Source organism: Penicillium lagena (assembly GCF_028827675.1).
Source record: "Penicillium lagena strain IBT 129212 chromosome Unknown utg000002l_segment0_segment0, whole genome shotgun sequence".
Taxonomy (NCBI): domain Eukaryota; kingdom Fungi; phylum Ascomycota; class Eurotiomycetes; order Eurotiales; family Aspergillaceae; genus Penicillium; species Penicillium lagena.
Window position 1 is genome coordinate 14,344 of NW_026623223.1, and position 20,867 is coordinate 35,210.

At 46.4% G+C, this 20,867-nt stretch overlaps 6 protein-coding genes across 6 annotated transcripts; 3 read left to right on the top strand and 3 right to left on the bottom strand.

Annotated features, from left to right (window-relative positions):
- Window positions 1-1,829: 1,829 nt before the first annotated feature.
- Window positions 1,830-2,551, top strand: N7510_002729 (sugar O-acetyltransferase; the record flags this gene model as incomplete). Its single annotated transcript, XM_056974656.1, has 2 exons — window positions 1,830-1,990; window positions 2,113-2,551. The coding sequence occupies 2 exons, from the start codon at window positions 1,830-1,832 to the stop codon at window positions 2,549-2,551; spliced, it is 600 nt and encodes a 199-aa protein (XP_056834612.1).
- Window positions 2,552-4,606: 2,055 nt separating this feature from the next.
- N7510_002730 (Major facilitator superfamily domain general substrate transporter) lies at window positions 4,607-6,238 on the bottom strand (the record flags this gene model as incomplete). The annotated part of the gene is made up of 1 exon (XM_056974657.1): window positions 4,607-6,238. One exon carries the CDS (start codon window positions 6,236-6,238, stop codon window positions 4,607-4,609), a length of 1,632 nt encoding a protein of 543 aa, XP_056834613.1.
- A 1,582-nt stretch (window positions 6,239-7,820) lies between these two features.
- N7510_002731 (N,N-dimethylformamidase beta subunit family domain-containing protein) lies at window positions 7,821-10,088 on the top strand (the record flags this gene model as incomplete). Its single annotated transcript, XM_056974658.1, has 2 exons — window positions 7,821-7,904; window positions 7,956-10,088. The coding sequence occupies 2 exons, from the start codon at window positions 7,821-7,823 to the stop codon at window positions 10,086-10,088; spliced, it is 2,217 nt and encodes a 738-aa protein (XP_056834614.1).
- A 1,798-nt stretch (window positions 10,089-11,886) lies between these two features.
- On the bottom strand, window positions 11,887-12,885 carry N7510_002732 (aminotransferase class IV; the record flags this gene model as incomplete). The annotated part of the gene is made up of 1 exon (XM_056974659.1): window positions 11,887-12,885. The coding sequence occupies one exon, from the start codon at window positions 12,883-12,885 to the stop codon at window positions 11,887-11,889; it is 999 nt and encodes a 332-aa protein (XP_056834615.1).
- Window positions 12,886-14,637: 1,752 nt separating this feature from the next.
- N7510_002733 (uncharacterized protein) lies at window positions 14,638-16,411 on the bottom strand (the record flags this gene model as incomplete). Its single annotated transcript, XM_056974660.1, has 4 exons — window positions 14,638-15,099; window positions 15,147-15,280; window positions 15,331-15,995; window positions 16,065-16,411. The coding sequence occupies 4 exons, from the start codon at window positions 16,409-16,411 to the stop codon at window positions 14,638-14,640; spliced, it is 1,608 nt and encodes a 535-aa protein (XP_056834616.1).
- Window positions 16,412-18,252: 1,841 nt separating this feature from the next.
- Window positions 18,253-19,818, top strand: N7510_002734 (uncharacterized protein; the record flags this gene model as incomplete). Its single annotated transcript, XM_056974661.1, has 3 exons — window positions 18,253-18,522; window positions 18,799-19,012; window positions 19,229-19,818. 3 exons carry the CDS (start codon window positions 18,253-18,255, stop codon window positions 19,816-19,818), a joined length of 1,074 nt encoding a protein of 357 aa, XP_056834617.1.
- Between the last annotated feature and the right edge of the window lie 1,049 nt (window positions 19,819-20,867).

The following is a 20,867-nucleotide window of genomic DNA, read 5'->3' on the forward strand; positions in this document are numbered from 1 at the left end:
ATAGAGAAGAATATAATTATTACCACTATCGGTAACCTCCGCCGGAAGTGAGCAATTTTCTTACAAATTACTATCGGAATTTCCGTTTTAGAAGCTTCACCGCCCTTAGCTATGGCTTCGCAGACCTGAGAAGATTAAGCCCGTCCCTTACACCTAACCGATGGTTGCAAGCAAGTGTACTTCGTATAGAGTTTACATTTTTAGTCAGTAATGACTCAGATGGCGTCAAAAGGGCGCAGTCATGGCGTGCATGTGCTTCGTGTCGGCAAAAAAGGCGTCGTACCTTCCACGCACAAACAAAATGATCGCTTTATTCGAAGTAGCAACTAACTACAACAGAAACGCTGCGTTCACCATAATACTCGCCGAGGACGTCCACAAATGGCCGCTCTACGAGGAAACGCGCCTCCAGGACCGGCCCATCTATCATTTCTTAGGCCTATGCGAAGAATCGACACCTCCACCTTCCACAGATTACACATCTCATGTGAGCTCGTCGCTAAACGCTGAGATAAGATCTGAGCGTGATTCAAGCAGTGGAGATGCAGGTCGAATTACGGGAGAAATGATTCAACATCCCATCATTTTGCTTGCGACTCGAACCCTTTCGTAACACTAAAAATAGACGATGAGTCGAGGTTACAGAAATATAAACACAAAAGAGGAGACATGGGTGCTTGATTTTGTGACGAGCCAAACGCCTGTTATTGAAGACAGACAAGAAGTTTATCAATGCCACTCGGAAGCGGTCCGCGTCCACGAACCGAAAACATTGCCGTGCTGCCTCCTTAACTGCACCAACCGGCCCTGGTCGATGTCTATCTACGTCGAATTCACCCCATATTGTCTCTATTCAATGGACTAAAATTAAGAAACCAGTTTCGAAAGGGGGATTTGCCGCCTGGCCTCATTCAAGCTATTTGCCTTGTCGCAGCGAAAGATCGCGAGGCGGAACCGTTCCTCACTATCGGCCATGACCCGACCCTATTTATGCTTAAACAATTCACCGGCACGATGTATAAAAGCGTTATGCATTACCTGTCGAACACAATTGAACCTACCAAACTCTTTTCGATATAGATCCGCGCGTTGTTGTCGCTCAACGGTTAGGGCCCTTATGGATCCGAAAATAGTTGATTAAACATTATGCAAGCTATACATCATCCCCAACCTCTTTGCATGGTCCCTTTTTGCATGGCGCTTTTAGTGCATATAGCCATCGAACGGCCGACATCTCCACGGCCGACATCTCCACGGCCGCGCCCTACTGGGTTAGCGATGTCGTGGGTTTTCGGTGTTAGTCCACTTATTATTTAAAATTGCGCTTTCATTCTAACCAGCTTATCAAGATGAATATTGACATTGATAATGCAATTCATTTTTTGATGGGATGATGCGGACTATCTCAAAAAGAAGAGGATCACACGTGATAATACTAGCGTGGTGCAATTTATTGATGTAGCTTACTCGGGCTGGCCATATCTACGCCCAGCCTAGACTCAGTGAGCAAACAGCGGCCCGCCCTGTACATTAAGACGAAAGGGGAAAGACAAGACCCGCAGAGGAAATCGGCTAGGTAGGGAGCAAGCCCCACATCCGAGTTCACCAATTGGTGGTATTTAAGTGGGGTATTGCTGGTAGAAGTACCAGATATGGCAATTGAGGGCGCATCGATTCGTAGCCACTAGCCTTCGTCGTCAATTCGTGGAAACGTATTGCCTTCCCTCCTGGTATAAAGAGGTCATCGTTTCTCTGCCACCGGCCGATGGGCTACTGAGCCTCATACCGCAGCCATCCTCTGTAGTCAGACACCAATTACATTTTCCGTCATGGCGCATTCGAAAGAGTGGCAAAAAATGCTTCGGGGCGAGCTGTATTGGGCTTGGGATGAGGATCTGCAAAAAAATCGCGAACGATGCAAAAAGGCTTGTAACGAATTCAATGCCGCCGGAGCCGTCTCCCGACGTCGCAAAGTAGAGCTATGGCGAAAGTAGGTATTGAGAACAGCACTTGGCGCGACAAAGGGGAAGGTGTGTGGGAGGCTGAATGGAACCCCAAGCGAGACCATCCGGATTTACGACTGAATTATGCTGATCGTTACCTTTTCTTTAGCATCGTTTGTGATGATCGACCTATGCCCCCAGTCCATCCGGATCCGAAGGAGGATGAAGCACTTTTCGAAGAGACTGATCCCTTCGTAGATGGACCTATCTCGGTGGACCACGGTCTGAATTTCAAGGTCGGCAAGGGCACTTTTCTCAACTTCAACCTCCTAGTTCTAGATACTTGTTCCGTCACCATTGGCGAAAGGGTGTTATTCGGACCCAACGTCTGCATATACGGCGCAACTCATCCTCTTGACCCTGCATTGCGGCAGGGTTTGAAGGGGCCAGAGGCAGGAAAAGAGGTGCATATTGAGGATGATGTCTGGATTGGCGGCAGTGTTCTCGTCCTTGCTGGGGTCCGTATTGGTAAAGGAAGCACTGTTGGGGCAGGCTCGGTGGTTACGAAGGTTCGTGATTATTTTACCCAGTCGAGCAGCTTGAATTAACCTGCTCAGGATGTTCCACCCTTTCGCTTTGTAGCGGGCAACCCTGCGAGAGTTATTCGCCAAATCGAGACATCTATGGACTCTGATCAGCAAGGAATATAGCGGAGAATAAATTTATTCGATATTATTAGGGTCTCTCGAGTGTATTTGTGCTGATGACAAATTGCCTTTTATTCAAGCAGAGAATGTGGTCCTGAATAAGTCTTGGTAATTAAAGTGAAAACAAGAACTTTAGTCAAATCTTTCAGCAAACGAATTTGCTTCCAACATGAGCACCACTCCAAACCACGGCTCTAAGAAACCACATACCGTCATATTTGGAAGAAGGAGGCAGTTTGTCTTTTGACCAATGTCAATGTCATCATACATTGGCGTCTTTCTAAAATTAACATCAGAAATAGAGGTACTTGCCTAAGAGTTGAAATTTGATATCAATGAGCACAGGCTGCCCATGGTTTGCTGGCATTGGTCTTAATACACCCCTTACGCCATATCTGGACTAGAAAGTCTGAGAATTTCATGCACCGTCTCTTGTCACCGTCACTGTCCGTATTCAAGTGGCTACCAGCGCTCACCAGTCTCGTCGTTTAAACATAAGCAACGAGTTTCCCTGGCCATTATACTGAGTGGCGCTGCCAAATTCCTGGCCAGAAAGATCATCACTCGCTATGACGCATATTTTGAGCGGAACGCCTGTGAAGATACAGACTCCACTTTATTCGGGACGAGCCAAGATGGCTTTTCGATTACGATTTCGAATTGGATCTCATGGCTTCTGTGTCGTTTATAGCAGAGTCATTTGATTATGACGATGAAAAAGAGTTCCCAGAAGGACGCGACAGAAAAAAGAAGCTCTCGAACGAGAGGCAATACGTCTGAACTGAATGCATTTACTCCGTCCAGAACCCTCTCGCCCTGTTTAGCTAGCGGCGTCCCGCAAGCACAAGACAAGGACCGCGACGCAAGTACCTGTCCTAAGGACATTTTGACATAGCGAGTGGCTTTAATAATGTATGGAAGAAATGGACGTCTCCAAAACCCAATAGAAGCAATAAGGGAATGTTTTCGTCCGAACGGCCGTGTAAGAGCAATTTTCTTTACGACAGGAGTGTATAGAATGTGCAAACATACTCAGCGAAAATAATAATCTGTAGAAAATTATTATATAATTAGTTAAGCCTGTTCTTATAACTAACATGCCTTTGGGGCCTTTTTTACAAGAGCTACGGATTCTTAGGGCTTAATGGGCTGGGTAGGTAACTCCTGATTTGCCCGTCACTAATGCCTTGAGCCTCACTCTGCGGTCTAACTATCCATCAAAGATTCAAAGATACAATGCTGTCGCCCTTCTCCAGGGTCTCGTTACAGCACACCGAGAGCGATATTATCCTTTGAAATGGCCAACCTTCAGGTTCCTGTATTCCTCCCCGCTCTATTGACGATAGCTACCGACCTCCGCTGGACGAGGATGTAACCACACCTTCCACTCCGGTAGCAAACTGTACAGGGCTACGTTTTGAAAGTTAAAAAGCATCGTGGAGGGAGCCGCCAAAGCGGTAGCTGGAGCTGGATCGTGGGCAACCCGAACCGAGGTTATAGTCGTACGTACCACAAGCGAGGGAAGCGGAAAATATTACAGCTTCTCGTACGACCAAGATTGGTGTATCCTGAAGATATGTGGGCTAGTAGCCAAAACAGTGATATTATCTTACCTTCTGTTAGATCCAAGGGCTTAGGCTATGAGGTTCCTGGTAGACCATTGTACCCTCCTGAGAGCAGGCAAGTTTTTTATTTCTAAGGACGATGAATTATCCATCTCAATATGCACCACTGCTATCTGTATTAGGAGCAGAACCCTAAGGTCCTCCGATGCAACTATCCTATAAGTTTATAATCTCTAACATATACTATCCTCAATAACACCTCACTTATCGTGCGTCCTCTTAGCTTTCGAGAAGGTATGCAGCTCATAACGTCGAAGCAAGGTGTTCTTGAGTCCAGGCGGTCTCGTGCAGCTTGAATAAGTGTAAACTGACTCAATAGGTAGACAATCTTCTAGTCCACAACATTTACACTCTGAGCGATAACTGTTTCCAGCTGCTCTTCAATAAACTTCCAGTATCGTTTGGCAGACAGTCTTCGCCAAGATTTCCCCCAGACAACAACAGCAAAAAATGTGTACGTGCAAAAGAATGAGATCAGAGAAACTGATATGAAACAATTTTGCAGGCCCATTGCGTTGATCCATGGCGTGATGGCGTAGCTGAAGACAAAACCGATTGTATTGCGAATGATTATGATGGTGACAAAGGACTCTCCAGCCATTTCTTTGAAACAGTCGACAGCATAGGCCAACGATACCGCACTGGCGCATACAACTCCAAAGGTAGTGATGCCAATTCCAATAATCAGAACCATGTAATGTACCCCTCGGCTAGCTCCAACGCCCCACATGAGTATGCCTCCGGCAGCAAGGGGTGCTGAAACACATAGGGCCCATAGCCTATGCTCCGGCTCTCGTATGCCTCCATTGCGCTTTGCAAGTTTGATTGCGAGTGAATCTGACAGCTTTCCGGCCCATATTGACGCAACACCACCAAAGAAGAACGGAGACAGATAGGCCACACCGACCATTGCTGCAGAAAAGTTATAGGGGCTGGATCCGAGGATATCCGACATTGTGCCATTGATGACACTATAAAGAGCAAGGTTTGACCCATATAAGAGACCAGCCCAAAGAATATTGGGAAAGAAAAACGGAATTGTCAATGAATGCCAAATTTTCATAGACATTTGCTTATGAGTTGGACGATTGGGCAGTTTCGTGACTATCGCCAGTCTCTGCAGCCAAGATCTTGGGTCCAGGGATATCTCAGTTCCCCGATGCGTTGAGCAAGTGATTGTTGTCTCGAGACCTCTTTTGGATAGGTGGACTTCATTTTCTTGTCCCATACCTTCTCGTGTTTTGCGAAAGTAGATTGTTTCGTCCATGAAAAAGAATATGATGGCAGAGCATATTGCTAAAAAGATTGTGGCAAAAAACATCACCCACTGCCAACCCACGCCGTCGGTTATAAATCCTGCCAGAAAAGGAGCAATGAAGTTGGATCCAAATAGGACAAAAGTATATAACGCCATGTATTTCCCACGCTCATGTGCGAAGAAGATGTCCTGGACAGATAGCTCGGGCAAAGTCTCCACAGAGGAACAAAGGAGTCCCAAAATGATGCGGTGTGCATACCACTGGGAGGCGCCGTGAGCCAATGGTACCCATATGACCGGTCCGATAGGCAAGATGATCGTTGCAATGTAGACCAGCCTGCGACCGTACGTCATGGCGAGAGGCTGCCATAAAAGATTCGACCACCCTTGCATCAACTGCATCAATCCTGTGCCCAAATTAAGATTTCCAAGACTGATATCTTGGGAATCGGAAATCTGGGTCAGAATAGAGGCTTGCGCAGACGTGCATAAACCAATAGCAAAGGTGTATAAATATACCAGACTAATAATCAGTGTCTTCTGGCTCTGTGATCGGTTGAGCGGGTCATTCGCATCTGCACTGGGTTGAGGCTGCAGAACAATTTCGTCGTGGTGTGTATTTGGATTGCCTGAGTCAGGTAGTTCGAGAAGAAGAATCGTCCCAGGAACGATATCGTGTTCATGGTGCCCTGAAAGCCGAACCATCGTAGTATTTATTTGAAACGAGTGTGGAAGTTTTCCAAAGAGCTAGATGAAGGAGCAGGAGCACGAGAGCGAGCGTGATCATGAGGAAGAACGGATATTTTATAAAAAGACAACCATGGCCATGGGACAACAAGTGTCTACCCTCCTCCCCCGCACTGGACCAAAGGATAGAGAAGCCAAAAATGGGAAACCCCGGAATATCGAAAGAAACGGATATTTCCGAGCCGGGCACTAACCGAGGAGGTCGTAAAACAACTTCCCCAAGTAGGTCATCAACGTGTCATCTTGAGTTTTGCTGAATTTGGAAGGCAAAGATGACGGAGACTATTGTCTATAGGCCAGAATTCGCTTTCTACATGCGGCATTTTGTGAAAAAATTTAATACTCCGACCTGATTGATTATATCAATCTAACTGCCAAATGCGGGAAATTATCGACAGCTAGGGAGGCTTATGTCAGGCTACGTTTTGTGGATATTGATTCTGACTAAACGTAATTCCCAGGCGAATAGTTAAGTCAACCGAGCGAGTGAATCACTCCAAAAACAGTAGTGAAGATATTATTTTTATAACTCGATATCAGTCAAATCTTAATTCCATTTGATTATTAATATTATAGTATTGATAGGTATGGTAAACAGTACTGTATAAACTGACATAAATTTAAACGCGCATTACCAAAAAGTACAGCTTCACAGGCGACAAGTTACATCTGAACCGCAAGATAGGATAACTTCTTAAATCCCATAAATGGGCTACATAGGATCCAAAGCATAATTATATCGAAAACCTCATATCAATCTGTCGTTGCTGGGATATTAAGGTGTATATTATCCCATTTACTATGGCGTTGATTAGGGGGTGACGTGACTCCCTCGCTTGGTTGATCGCTTCGCTAGGGAAATACGTTACCCACTGGGTAATTACTTGTCTGTGACCACCTTCCCTGATGACGGTCGGGTGGGTGGTAAATTAACTAGTGAATACGCCGATCTTCCCTTTCACAGAATCACCCCTGCGCTTGGTATCACTCGACAGCCAATAACAAGACTAGAATTCTACCCCGCCACACTCAATATCCGATCGAACACGCAAGCTGTACTAAAACTAACCTGCCATATTTGGTAATTTAGAGTTGCCATCAAACTCGCTGGCCCAAGTCCTTGCACTTATCTTCTATCCGGGTCTCGTTCCCATTTTGAGCAATTTTGGCCTGAAGTACCAGACAATCGTAACGCATCACATGATCAGCTAGTGGATAATGTCTAATTAGTCTGCTCTCCTCCCCTTCCTAATACAGTAAAATATGTCGCCGGCAGCCGTTGAGCCCCGCCATGGCCTCTTGGATCTTCGTCGGAACTTCAAAACCTATGTACTGCCCAAGCGAAAGTATAAAAATCTTGCCTTGTGGCTTACTATCAATTGCGTCAAACGAAGGCGTGAAAATTTATTTGCTGGCCCACAAGGACCTTCCCCATATTCTTTTCTAGCTACCAGAGTAATTGTGTCTCCATTTTCTCGGCCGTTATCAAGTGATTTGGCGACGACACCAAGCGAATCTTCGTTCAGTCAAATTCACCACCATGTCTGACAACGACAACGACGGCCAAATTATCGGCTACGCTGAGCCGTGGATTGTATCCCCTGGGGAGTTGGTTGATATAAAAGTATGTTGCTTTTTGAATTGATAATGGTGTTTCCGAGCCTGATTGATTTAGGTTTCGTCCACAGAGAAAGAATATTCGCACCGTTTAGTACGCCTCATTCAGGGTTATCGCGGTGCTCACGCTCCTCCGATTGTTGAAGAAGAGATCCCGGAGGTCCCGACGGGACATCGGGATGATGGCTGTTATCAACATGCTTTCCCTGGGTCTTATGCTCTCGTATCATCCTGGGCTAAAGTACCTTACTCGGCTGGAGATAGTTTGGAAGTACATTTCTATGTGCAGCCATACTTGCTTGATGTTGACCACTACTGTCAAACTATCCTGTCCTGTCTCGACATAATTTCTGGAACCGGATTCGCAGTAATTTTACGGGACGCGAAATTCGAATTTCTCATCGGCACTGGAGGCACAATTGAGGTGTTCAAGAGCCAGACCCCCGTTAACCGATGGCGGTGGCTCCAAATCCGCATGAGTCTTGTCCGCCAGACGTTCACCGCGAGTATTCAGCAGTTGAACCGTCTAGCAGAAAAAGCCCCTACCCAGGAAACTATGAGAGAAACATTATTAGCACCTATGTCTTTGGGACCGAATCCTTTACTACTTGGTGCTGGCATGTTCGAAACGATAGATCGACAGATGCCCACTCCCTCGTGCTTTTTCAACGGCCGACTCGACTCCCCTGTTTTCATTATAACAGGCACCACTGTTGCTCGGTACGACTTCTCTAAGGGCATACCTAGCGACTCTATCATGGATGTTTCCGGAAATAATCGACATGGTGTTCTGATCAATGCACCAACTCGAGCTGTCAAAGGCCATGACTGGGACGGTTCTGAACCAGATTGGACCAAAGCATCATACGGATACGGTGCGATCCATTTCCATGAAGACGATATAGACGATGCGAAATGGAAAACAAATTTCTCTCTTACCATTCCATCAAGTGCCCGCTCTGGTGCATACGCCGTCGAAGTGAAATGCGAAGGTGGAAAACGCGACTTGATTACCTTTTTCGTCCGTCCCAATCCCGAGTCAAAGGCAAAGGTGGCGTTAGTTCTCACGACATTCACATACCTCGCCTATGCAAATGAACGGATGTTTGATCAGACTCGATCGTCAGCGATGACAACTCCAGAGGGGGTGAATATCAGCAGCGGAAACGAATATTATAAGAATCTGAGCAGGCGACCTGATTTAGGTCTCTCAGCTTATGATGTTCACGTGGACGGCTCCCCGTGCGCATTCTCCAGTGCTCTCCGACCGATTCTGAATGTGCGACCTGGATACGAGCACTGGGCTCTGAACCGACCTCGTGAATTCAGTGCTGATCTGCTCATGATTGGTTTCCTGGAACGTTCAGGTGTCCCCTATGATATTATCACGGATCATTGCTTAGATACCAGAGGCCCACAAGCGACGGCTCAATATTCGACTCTTATCACGGGTTGTCATCCCGAATATCACTCTCTGCGAACGTTGGATACCTTGAGTGACTTTGCAAAGTCGGGCGGTAACTTGATGTACCTAGGCGGGAATGGGTTCTACTGGGTCGCTGATATCGGTGGTGCTCACTCTCACCGTCTGGAAGTTCGAAAGGGCGATCAAGGTTGCCGTTCAGTGACATTCCCCGCTGGCGAGCGAATGCATAGTCTAACCGGCGCCCAAGGTGGACTTTGGCGAAGCCGTGGTCGCGCTGCAAACTATCTTTTTGGTATTGGACCATGCGCCTTCGGTACCGGCAAAGGCGTGCCTTATAGAGCAAACTCACAATACGTCCTCGACCCTAAATATGCTTGGATTTTTAATGGCATCGCGCCAGATGAACCCATTGGTCAGGATGGTTTTGGGGGCGGTGCTAGCGGTGATGAGATAGATCGCCTAGACTATGAGCTTGGATCACCATCTGACACGATCCTCCTCGCCACCAGTGAACGGCATGACGACAGTTTTGGGCTTTTTAATGAAGACTCTATGTTTCCGATGGTGAACACACTGGGCTCCAATTGCGAACGTGTCAGAAGTGATCTGATCTACTACGAGACGGCGGGTGGCGGTGCAGTCTTTTCAGTTGGTAGCATCAATTGGTATAGCAGCCTTGCTTGGAACGCATATGAAAACAACGTCGCCAGATTGACTAACAATGTGCTAAAAGAATTTATTACACGAGGAAAAGGTAGTTGCTAGGAATTAGCCAAACGAAAGCACCTAGTCCGCGTAGTGAAACCTTTGGACGGGGTAAAAAAGCCTGAATTCATGTGTATTATTCAAAAAAAAAATCCAATTCAAAGCTTTAGTTGTATATGGGGGAGAATAGTTGGAAGTCTTATCTCATATCAGCGACATCTTCAGATCAGGTTGAAACATGGAGGATCTGGACAACGACATCACGTGATCACGCTCCAAAAATCCATAGGTCCCTACCAACTTGTGCATAATTTAACGGCTAGATGGATAAAGGGGAGGGATAGAACTCCTGTCTCAAACCATTATCTAAAGGTGCTATAAAACAGGCAATTCTGCTTTGATACTGCGCTCTGTTAAACTTCGTGAATTTGATTATTCATAAAAGGTTCTATATAGGGAAGTCGATATTTCTTATGAGTACCCTTCGTACTAGTCAAACGGATGTTACAAAACGTTTTGTGAGAACTCACTATATGCTTCCATCTCAAACGGCCATACGGAAGTAGCGAAAGTATTCCTTAGGCAGGGCGAGTGGCTAGATAGCTTGATATCAATGCCTCGAGATACACAGGTGAAACCGCACTTTCACTAGCCGCACACTATAGATGGATATCATAGACCAATACTGAAGGATGTACGGTTAGGTTTCACGGCATATGATAAGCGCCACTAAGCAGCATTATTAAAAGCTGCTTATAGAGGGCGCGAAGAGATACTAAAGCTTATCGACAAAAGGCCTCAGGCAAGATATGGCTACAATATGCGAGCTGCTCTTCAGGCTGCTAACTATAATCATCGCATTACAGCTGCGGGGTTACTCTAGAAGTTTCTATATGAGGAACGATTGGACCGGACAAGTTTAAGTCATCCTAAGCATTTTTGTTGGGATTCTAAAGCAAGACGACTGGATACTTCACACACAAGTGGATGGATGGATGTTTTCATTTACCCTGACACCTCGCGGAATAAAGGAAGCCTACACCAATATATGTATCCGTCTCCGTACAATTTAGGGTTCTAACTTCCTGAAAATAGACTTAGAGCCTCGGCATGGCCTGTCGTGGCCTAATTGCCGTCCAAAATGTTAGGCTGCCCTCATGGTGCGCGACTGCGTTCACGGAAGCCAAAGCTCTTCGCGTACGTGGCCCGTGCGTGATGGTGTCAACAGTTATGTCCGGTTCTTGGACATGACCCCTCGGAAGCGCACTAGTTGTGCATGATATGCGTCGGCGTCAATTGCGGACATATCCACAGGTGATTGCTGCCGTAAGATTCTATTTCACCATTCGAGTATCTTTAGTATCGGCGAAGAGTCCACGGAGGACGACGTTTACCAGGTCTCAAGAAGAAAACGCGAGTAATGAGACTTTACGATGGAGGTTATAGTGAGGCTCGAGTATATCGGGCACGTTATAGCAATTTTAAATGTCTGCAAGAGGCGAAAGTGAGACAATTTCTCGATGAGCCTTGGTTTCGAGTAATCTGACCACGACCAACACTTATTAGGTTGTGAGTCTACGTGGAAAATTCGTCCCCACCTAAGCTAATACCTAACGACTTTCTGAGGTTTCTTCGATCTTCAAATGCGTGTGCAGCAGGGCAAGAGTAGAAATGAATGGAGCTAAGCAGAGAAAATGAACTGTGAATAATTACACTAAAGCCCCACAGACCAATCGCTGGCCATTTGGACGACATGATTGCCGGGAAAGTAATTGCGGAACTCTAGATTCCCAAGAAAAAAGTCCCGCCGCATATGACAAAAGTTAATTTGACAAAGCTTCCCATCGTTTGACCTCTTTCACAAACGCGGTGAGCTCTGCAAGCCCTTTAGTACATTACCATAATCAATCTCAAAGCTGTAGGCCGAGTCGTAATGGATAGCCCAATAGCCGTCCCAGATGGCCTTGGTGATCGGCCCAATTTGGCCACCTTTGACTGGTTGACCATCAAGAGTGGTAATGGGCATGATACCGCCTGCGGTCGTGCACATGAAGATTTCATCGGCGTTGTAAACTGCGTTGACAGGAACAAGTTCGACTCTGATGTCGAATCCATTAGCATGCGCGACGTCGATGACACTCTTCCTGGTGATGCCTTCGAGAACGCCGCGCTGAGGGGTGTACAGGATGCCGTTCTTGACTAAAACAATATTGAAACCTGAACCTTCGGTGAGGTTGGTGTCCCCATCGGTGAGGAAGGGATAAGTTGCACCTCGGTCGTACGCCTCGAATAGGCCGCGAACTAGATCACCCCATTGAAGATTCTTGACAGTAGGATCAATAGACCCAGGGGGTACACGACGAACAGTGCGTGTGATAATAGCACTCCCTCCGACCAGTTGCATCTCCGGCTCCATAACCCAGACATAAGGTTGAATGAACATGTAGAGACGATTGACGATATCCTTAGGGTCGGTACCACGTACTCCTTTTAAACCACGAGTAACAATAATTTCCACGAAGGCATCGCGAATGTCGCTCTTAGCCACCATATCCACTAGGATCCGTTTAACCTCCTCGCGCGGCAGAGGAAGTTTGAGCCGGAGTTTGGCGCAGCTAGTTTCCAGGCGGGTGATATGATCATCCAGGCGAAAGAAACGACCATCCCAGACAGAAGGCACATCATAGGTGAGATCGCTATGCATAAACCCCTGGTCAAGAAGCGGGATTCGTGCTTCACCCAAAGGTGAAAGCTCGCCATCCACCCAAGCGACGCCTTTAGCAAAAGGGTTGGTACTGGCCTTGAGGATATTCTGTCTGGCATTGTATGCCGCAAGGACGTCCTGCATAGTAGCCATGACGAGAAGAGTTGGGGAATGAGAACACTTGAGATCAAGTGCTCGGGTTTCGATAGCTGGACGACAACTAGAATATATCGGCTACATTTCTGCCAACGCACCTAAGTACCTTGACTGAGACTCGATTACTTAATGGAGAAAATAAAGCTCTTCCTTGAAGTCTAGCTTAATGCGGTATGTGGACCGGGCGTGAGACGAAATTTCGTCTTCCCAATACGGAAATTTTTTGAAGAACCTAATTTGGAAAGTTCAGCGGTCGCAAGTGCGCGCAGCAAAATTGCCGTTTCAAGACATCTTTAGAAAGAGGTAAAAGATTTCAGACTCGAGATTTCTTGCGTATCGAAATATCTTTCTTGCTCTATTTTACATAGTCTGTTAGAAAAAAAAAGATCTAACCTACATGATAAGCAAGTGAAACGCTAAATCGCAACTACATAACCATTTATATTCGATCGCTCTTTAGTCCATCATCATAGATAGAATCTAGTAGCAAAGAAAGTCAGTTACTTCTAGCTGCCAAAGATATTCAAAAGAGATCCAGCTCTCAGCACCGAGCTGGGGCAAAAGTTTACTCTGCCCGTCACATCACGTTGACTCGCCGACACAAAGGAACAATGTCCCAACTTGATTTATTGGATCAGAGACTAGAATCCCGAGAGCATGGGGGCAAAACAATCAAGGGGAGCATCCGAGCCAGCCAACAGTAAACGCATTTGAACAGCCGGAGACCACAGCCCGAGCCAGCTCTACCAAGCCCTCGTTGCCTCACCCGTCACATACGCGGCATCAGTGTAAACTACGATGACATAAAAAGCACATTATCACATACTGTGTCATCAGATCAATGAATGTGATCCAGAAAACAGCCGCCAGAGCCATAGTAGGAGCTTTTCACAATTCCCAAGGCTGATCACAGAGGCTGAAGCTAGAAGAAGAACCCCCTCCAAGATCACGTTGGTATTAATATGCCTCTTCCAGGCCTTTCAATATTCTTGCCAGACGTTGCCGCCCACATCCTTTAAGTCAACGTTCAATCAACTTATGCATCGCTGCTTGTCTTTGACTCAACAAAATGCAAGGGTACTCAGGGCCGCGTCTAAACCTCATATTAAGCTATGGTTGTTAGAATATTGAGTTGTAAAATATCCCATTTACTACGGTGTTTTGGGCTGGCCCACTCGCTTGGGTGGCCCACTCACCCAGGAATTACGTTAATCTATCTGTCTGATCAATAGAGTTCAGCTTGCTGGGGAAAAGGTGGGCAAATCGCATGACATTAAATCATATGATGAGGTGCTTTCCAATATCCAATGAAGAACTAATAGAGGTAAACAACTCTCCCCAGGTTCCAGACTCGGTAAACATTAATACTGCACGAAGCAGAAGCAAGGGTTGAAGCGGAAAATCGAACTGTACGAGCCAGTACGCTAGTTGACCGCTCGTGACTACGGTCAATGTTTTTCAACTACTTGCAAATCTGGAAGTTGTTCCAGAAGGTTCAAACTCGAAAGTCACCTCTGCAAATGTCATAAGACGTCACTACGGAGTAGTGGCTGCACGGGTGTCTAGCTCTATGTCAACTCTGTAAATGGACTTGCGGCTCACACTCACAATACTTTCCAAGTGACTTGTCGTTTCTTAAGTCTTCTTGAAGGCATGGATTGAACAAATAAACAAAATAATAATTCTGGAAGACGGAAAAATACACGACTATCGTCGGACGAACAAATAAAGTTTAGGTTTGGTGTTGGTTCAATGTTCGTTCTGCACTTTTGGCTCTATATTTTCTCCAAAATCTAGCGCTGTAGCCGAAACCTCACGTTCGATAGCGTCTATTCTTCTTTGATTCATGAGTTGAAAGTCGATCTTCGGTCCCTTGAACACTTGTCTCTTAGTCGTGAACCAAAGCCCAATGATAAAAATAACTAGACCAGTAGACACGACAGACACATAGCTCATGTTTTGTGGAGTGACAGGCCTAGTTGTCGGGAAACAGTATAAAACGTCCAAGAAAAGAACCCATGAAACAGCGACAGCATTAACGACAGGGCCAAGTTTACCTAATTTGAAATATCTCTGAGGAAGAATCTTTTCACGCCCACGGTATAGCAGGACAGCTTGCGGGAGTACGCATGAAGTTTGCTGAAAGATTACCGCCGCGGAGACCATGGCACTGAACGCGGTGGTGGAGCCAATGAAGATCACTCCGTATATCTGACTGTGATGTTAGCGAGTGGCTAGAACTATAAATCGACACTGACCGTGATGACAGTCCCACTCAGAAGCATAGCATTCAGAGGCATTTCGAATCTGTCACTGACTTGCATCCAGAAACTCGAATATGGCAAGGTATCATCACGTGAGACTGCCCACAGAGTCCGGGAAGATGTTGTCACTGAACTTATCAGCTTGATCTAACAGATAGCATTTGTTTACATCACTTACTGTTGGCAATCATATTGGCGAAGAAGCAAAAGGCGAACATAGCCAGCAACACCGACGCTGCGGATTTTGAACGCGTGCCCTGATAGTATATCTCAATCAACGGTAGTCCGGTAGGAGTGTTAAAAACAGCTTTGAGGTCCGTAATTGAGTACAATAGTGAAGCTCCAAAAGGAAAAGCGGTGAGCATTCCGACAACAAGCGGGTACAAAATCACTTTGGGGACATTTTTCGCAGGGTTGGGTATTTCCTCGCACAGATGAGCACCGCAATCGCTCCCGAGAAACGAGTACACAGAATTTGATATTGCAAGAAGGAAGGCGAAACCATCACTTGACCAGCCAGTTCTGCTGGTTGTGTCTGTAAAGATGAAAGAAGCCGACGCATGTTTGTTGCGGCTAACAATGAATAAAGTGAGCATCGTAGCGCTCAAAGTGATGACCGCCAGAACAAAGATCAGCTTGTTAAACAAGGGAATCCATCGAGAGGCGAAGATATTGAATGCTACAGCAAGCCAGGTGAGGGCAACGTAAATCAAGTATTGCTGCCAGTGGTATGATTTAAATCCTGGGTACCAGGCTAATATGATTTCAAAGATCATCGATGCAATGAAATTCGCCACAGAGGCAGCACCGAGCCACCAACCGAGAATACTAACCCAACCGTTCCTGAATGAAATTAAGTGTCACTTGCAGCAATTGATAGAGGTGACCACGAAGTTCAATGTTCAAGCTTACAAGAATGAGGTGAAGGGCTTGTACTTGTCACTTGCGACCATGAAAGACCAGTAATACTGGGCACCGGCGACGGGATAGGCACTTGCAAGCTCGGCCATTCCAGCAGCAACAATCATAGTCATACACCCAGCGACTATGATAGACCATAGTACTCCGGCGCCTGATGCTTCCGTTAGGCCGATGCCGATTGACGAACCGACTCCAAGCCAGGTACAGGTCAAGTCGAATGCTAGAGCAGCGAGAGACCAGAGCGAGAATTGACGAGGCATGGATTGCTTGTAGCCTGCGGCGGCAAGCTTACGTGCATCATCGTCTTGCTCATTGTTCAATGAGTTGTTGGTTTTCATGTCGATCCGGGAATCGATTGTATAAAGGATTGATAAAACTAATCAGCCAGTGATGAGAAAGCTAGGAGGAAGTTGCCAAATAGCAATCCTGTGGTCTACAGTCATGCTCTTAAGTAGGCCATAAAGAAGCCACCATGGCTTCGGCCACACCACGAAAGATTATGGAGACTTCTAACATTTCCAGCAAGCCTGCCTAATTAGGTAATGCCGAAAACAGCACTCGAGATGAGCCGAGTAGGCTGCCAGGGAATGTAAGTGCGAGGCGAGTAAAGATGTGAAGCGTTATCAGCAGCAGTTCTGGGCCGCGAACCCGTACGAACTGACCTTGATACGGCAATCTTCCCCCGGTATTATATTACAATAATGTAAAATCTGGGTCTGAAAACGTAACTGTGGGGTGCGATGAAGAAGAGGTTGTCGCAGCCGGGCTAGAACTTGAACGTCGTTGTCCAAATTTTTTTTTTAAATCGCCCACAATTTACTACTATCTGGGAGACTGCGCAATACGGTGTTCCCAAACTGCGGGATCATTTTGTCCTGTCTCACAGTTTCACAGTTTCACAGTTGTGGATCGGATTTGTAAGAAGCGGTGGAGACATTATAGACGCCAGCAATCAAAAATTGACAGAAGGCTGCTCCTACATCCTGCTACACACTTATCTTAACCATCTTTTTATTAGTATTTTTGTTAGTATTTTTGCAATCCGTATTACCCTGTAACTGCCGCTTTCCTTGTTTCTCCAGCGGAAGCTTACCAAATTCGCCGCAGAAAGACAGACAAACTTCGTATTATTTCCTAAAAAGGTAACTAAGGTTTGATTTGGGACATTATTCGAAACCCTCATCTGACCGACCTAAACTGTCAGGAGTGCGGGGTAATAGAATAGACAGTAGACCAATAAACGTCGGAAAGCTCAGCCATTATAATACGTAGATTAATAAAACCACTCGTGCACCGTATCGTATCCACCCTGCTTAGGTCGTGTTCGACTCCGCAGATGCCTTGGCGTAATCTCTGGTACCCGAGGTGACCCGCGTACATACATTTGACCTCTTCTGGGAACCGCACAACCACGCAGCTCGCTATCATTCAAGCTACAATGCGGTCAACAAGTGTGAATTCCGGGGAGGAAAAGAAGAAGAAGAAGACAAACTCGTTAGCGTTCGCACGGACAGACTGTCATACTTGTGCCTCGCTGGGCGATCGATGTGACCGCCGTCGACCACGATGCTCATCGTGCCTGGATAAAGGGCGAAATTGTGAAGGGTTCGCGATTCCCTTATCTTGGGATCCAAGGCGAATGTGGTCAGGAACCGCATCTATCACTGCCGATGAGACATCCAACGGCCTGACTAGGGGGGGGGATGCAGGGATAAACCCGCTCACATCCCATAATACATCTACAAATGCCGGAAAGACGCGCCCATCGCGACTATATCGATTTGTTAAAGGCCCATCAAGGCCGAGAAAACGTCGCAAAACGTGTCTTTCCAGGGAAACCCATCCACACGAGAGCCAAATAAGCGGGCAGGAAGGCTTTTCAAGAACCTTGTCAAACGCTGCCCATATTGTTGATTCGGGTTTGATCAACGGAGATATAAGCAACAGAAGTCCCAGGGAACTTGGTATGATCTTTTGATTTTGGTTCGACTAGTTCCTAGTCTAACCCTTCGAAAACTCCCATCTTACTTTGTCATCCGCAGAATTAACTGGCGAAACGTTGCTCGACGATTTCAATCTTTTTGGCTCAATAAGCCCCTTCCCTTTTACATCTACCCCTTTTTTTGATTTTGAAGCACCAATATCCCCAAAGTCGCCATATATAACAGTTCTACCTCGAATGTCACCAGTTCCTGCGACAGAGGGAACTGTCCGGGCCAGACCGGAAGACGAGGCTCAGCGGGATCTGCAAGTCCTTAATTCCGGCGTTATGACCACAGGAAGATTGCAGAGAGGCTCAGCAGAGAGTGATATAGGCCGAATCTTCGCAGATGCTAACGGTCTGTTCTCCTCTCCTCATGGTCAGGCATCACTCGCCACGATTGAGCTCACGCCAAATGACCATGATCGACTTCTTGAACTCTGTAAGAGGTTTGATCGATGTCTAGGAGTGAGGAAGGATATTGACTACTGAACAGACGATTCTGAGTTCTGTGTCCTGCCTTTAACAGGAGATATTTCTGCGAACCCATTTCGTTGTAAGCGGCAAACATTACAAGGGTCACGCCTTCTTTTCCATTCAATGTTGGCCTTATGCTGCCAGCATATGAAACGCATCACAGGTAGTTGGTCAAATGAAGCAGAAGAACATCGCCATGAGGCTACTCAACTACTCGACGCTGCATTGCAAAAAAAGGAATTACAAAATCCGTTCTCCCTTCTAGAGCCAATATTAATCCTCTTCACTCTTGATGTAGGTCTGCTGACCCTGTTCGGATCTATTATCCTCACTGACGTGTCTTGTGGTGAAAGTGTGCTCTTTCTGCTATCGGGAACTGGTCAAAACATCTATCGCGTGCACATTCAATCCTATGGGCCTGTGGAGGACCTAGTGCCCTCACAAATGCCCGTGTCCGATCCCAGGTCAGCATGTTGGTATGGTGCGTATGACATTCCATTTACACGATAACCATGCAATTTTTGCTAACACTTTACAAGGTGGGACGCAACCCTTGCTTTGATTTCCCGACAAGGAACTATAATCGATCACGCTTACTTGGATTTCCTCATAAAATGGGAGAAGCAGGATGATTGGTCTTTCTTTGACCTTACTGGTTGCCCGGGAGATCTACTAATTCATCTATGTCAACTTACAGAGCTAGTCCACCAAAGCGAGATTGCCCGATCCATGAGATGGCTGAACTTCGATATCACACCCGTGCTAGAAATTGAAATGGAATTGACCAAGTGGAATAATAACGTCAGATCCTCCATTGATGAGAATCCTATGAGCAGGGAGCTCTCTGATGCCGAAAGGGAGCAAAACTTTCACAAACAGCAGGATCGTTACCACTGTGCAGAAGCCTGGAGGTATGCATTGCTTCTTTATATAGAAAGTGTCTTCAAATCCGACCACCAACGATGCACCGCGAGGCAAAACAAAGTGCTTCGCAGTACGATTGATCATACTAAGTGTTGCAGGCGAACTTCCCAAACACAGAAGCAACTTCTACTTCCGGTTTTCCTCGCTGGCAGCGTCACCTCAGATCAAGACACGCGGGAGTTCGTCAAAGACTACTGTACTTATTGGGGAGAGAAAAGTCGGTATAGCATGTTTAACTCTGTGCCTCTACTCCTGGACGAAGTCTGGAGCTCCGGAAAGTGGTGGGGTGCAGTCGTCGACAACGAAACAAGAACCCCAGCCCTGTTCACGGATCAGGGTGCTACGCAACTTTTGTTAGGATGATGTCGCACACTGGGTTGATGGGAAGCACTAAACTTAGAACTTAGCAAAATCATTATTATACATGAGCAATGCCCTCTTTAAATTCACCACAACAGTTCAATATTTGAACCTATGATGTTCTTATTGGGATGCAGATTTATATTCAAAATAGCGTGCCGTACTGCCCAGGGCTATGCCATCTAGCAGTCCAATGGGGAACCCTGCCTCCTCCTTCCTCTCCCTCCCTCCCACCGCCCCCCATGCATCGCGAATCACCACAAGTGCGTCGATGCACACAAGCCATTCACTATACGACTAAACCTAAAATGAGCAATAAAATATTCCCACGCGTTGACTACGAAGCCTTTACACGTGTCTATGTTTCGCTATCTATCTGCCGCGTTCGCGAAACAATCAGGCCTTTCTCTTTCTCCCTCCCTTTGTCCCTTTTATTTTCCCTATACCCTATATACCATAGAGGTAGGGTTACGCCGTCGCGATAAACTTTGCTCAGCAAATTTTGTACGGGGCATTCTTACAGGATGAATATAACTTTAGGGCCTCGGTGATGGTAAGATTCCGTGGCCTGATGGACATGATTTGGTTAAGTATTCATTGGGGATTTAAATATTCTGTGTTTCATTTCGAGTGTTCATACTAAAATTTAATGGCTATTGCAGGGATTCGGAGTTAGTCGATTGTTTTGAAACGGTGGCGTTCGAGCGACGGTTGGAGGCGTGCTACTACTAGAGGTGCTCCTAGGGGTGGCGGCTGAGAAGGTCGTGGCTAACGGTGCAGTATGCGCATTAACATCATACAGACCCTGTATATAGCTATAAGCGAGTATCGGCCGGAGAGCTATTGAGACGAGGGGTAGTATAAGCAGTTTCCTAGAAACGGATATAGTGGTGTCGTAAGGCGACGGTGAGGCCCTTCTAGAGACGCAATGCTACGCGATGCTTGCTATGCAGGTGCTAGGTGACCTACGGACCCTGCGGAAAGAGTGCGGATTAGCACCGTTGGTAGAGGATGACGTTCTCAGACTGCTCCTAGACGAGGCTGCATGCAGT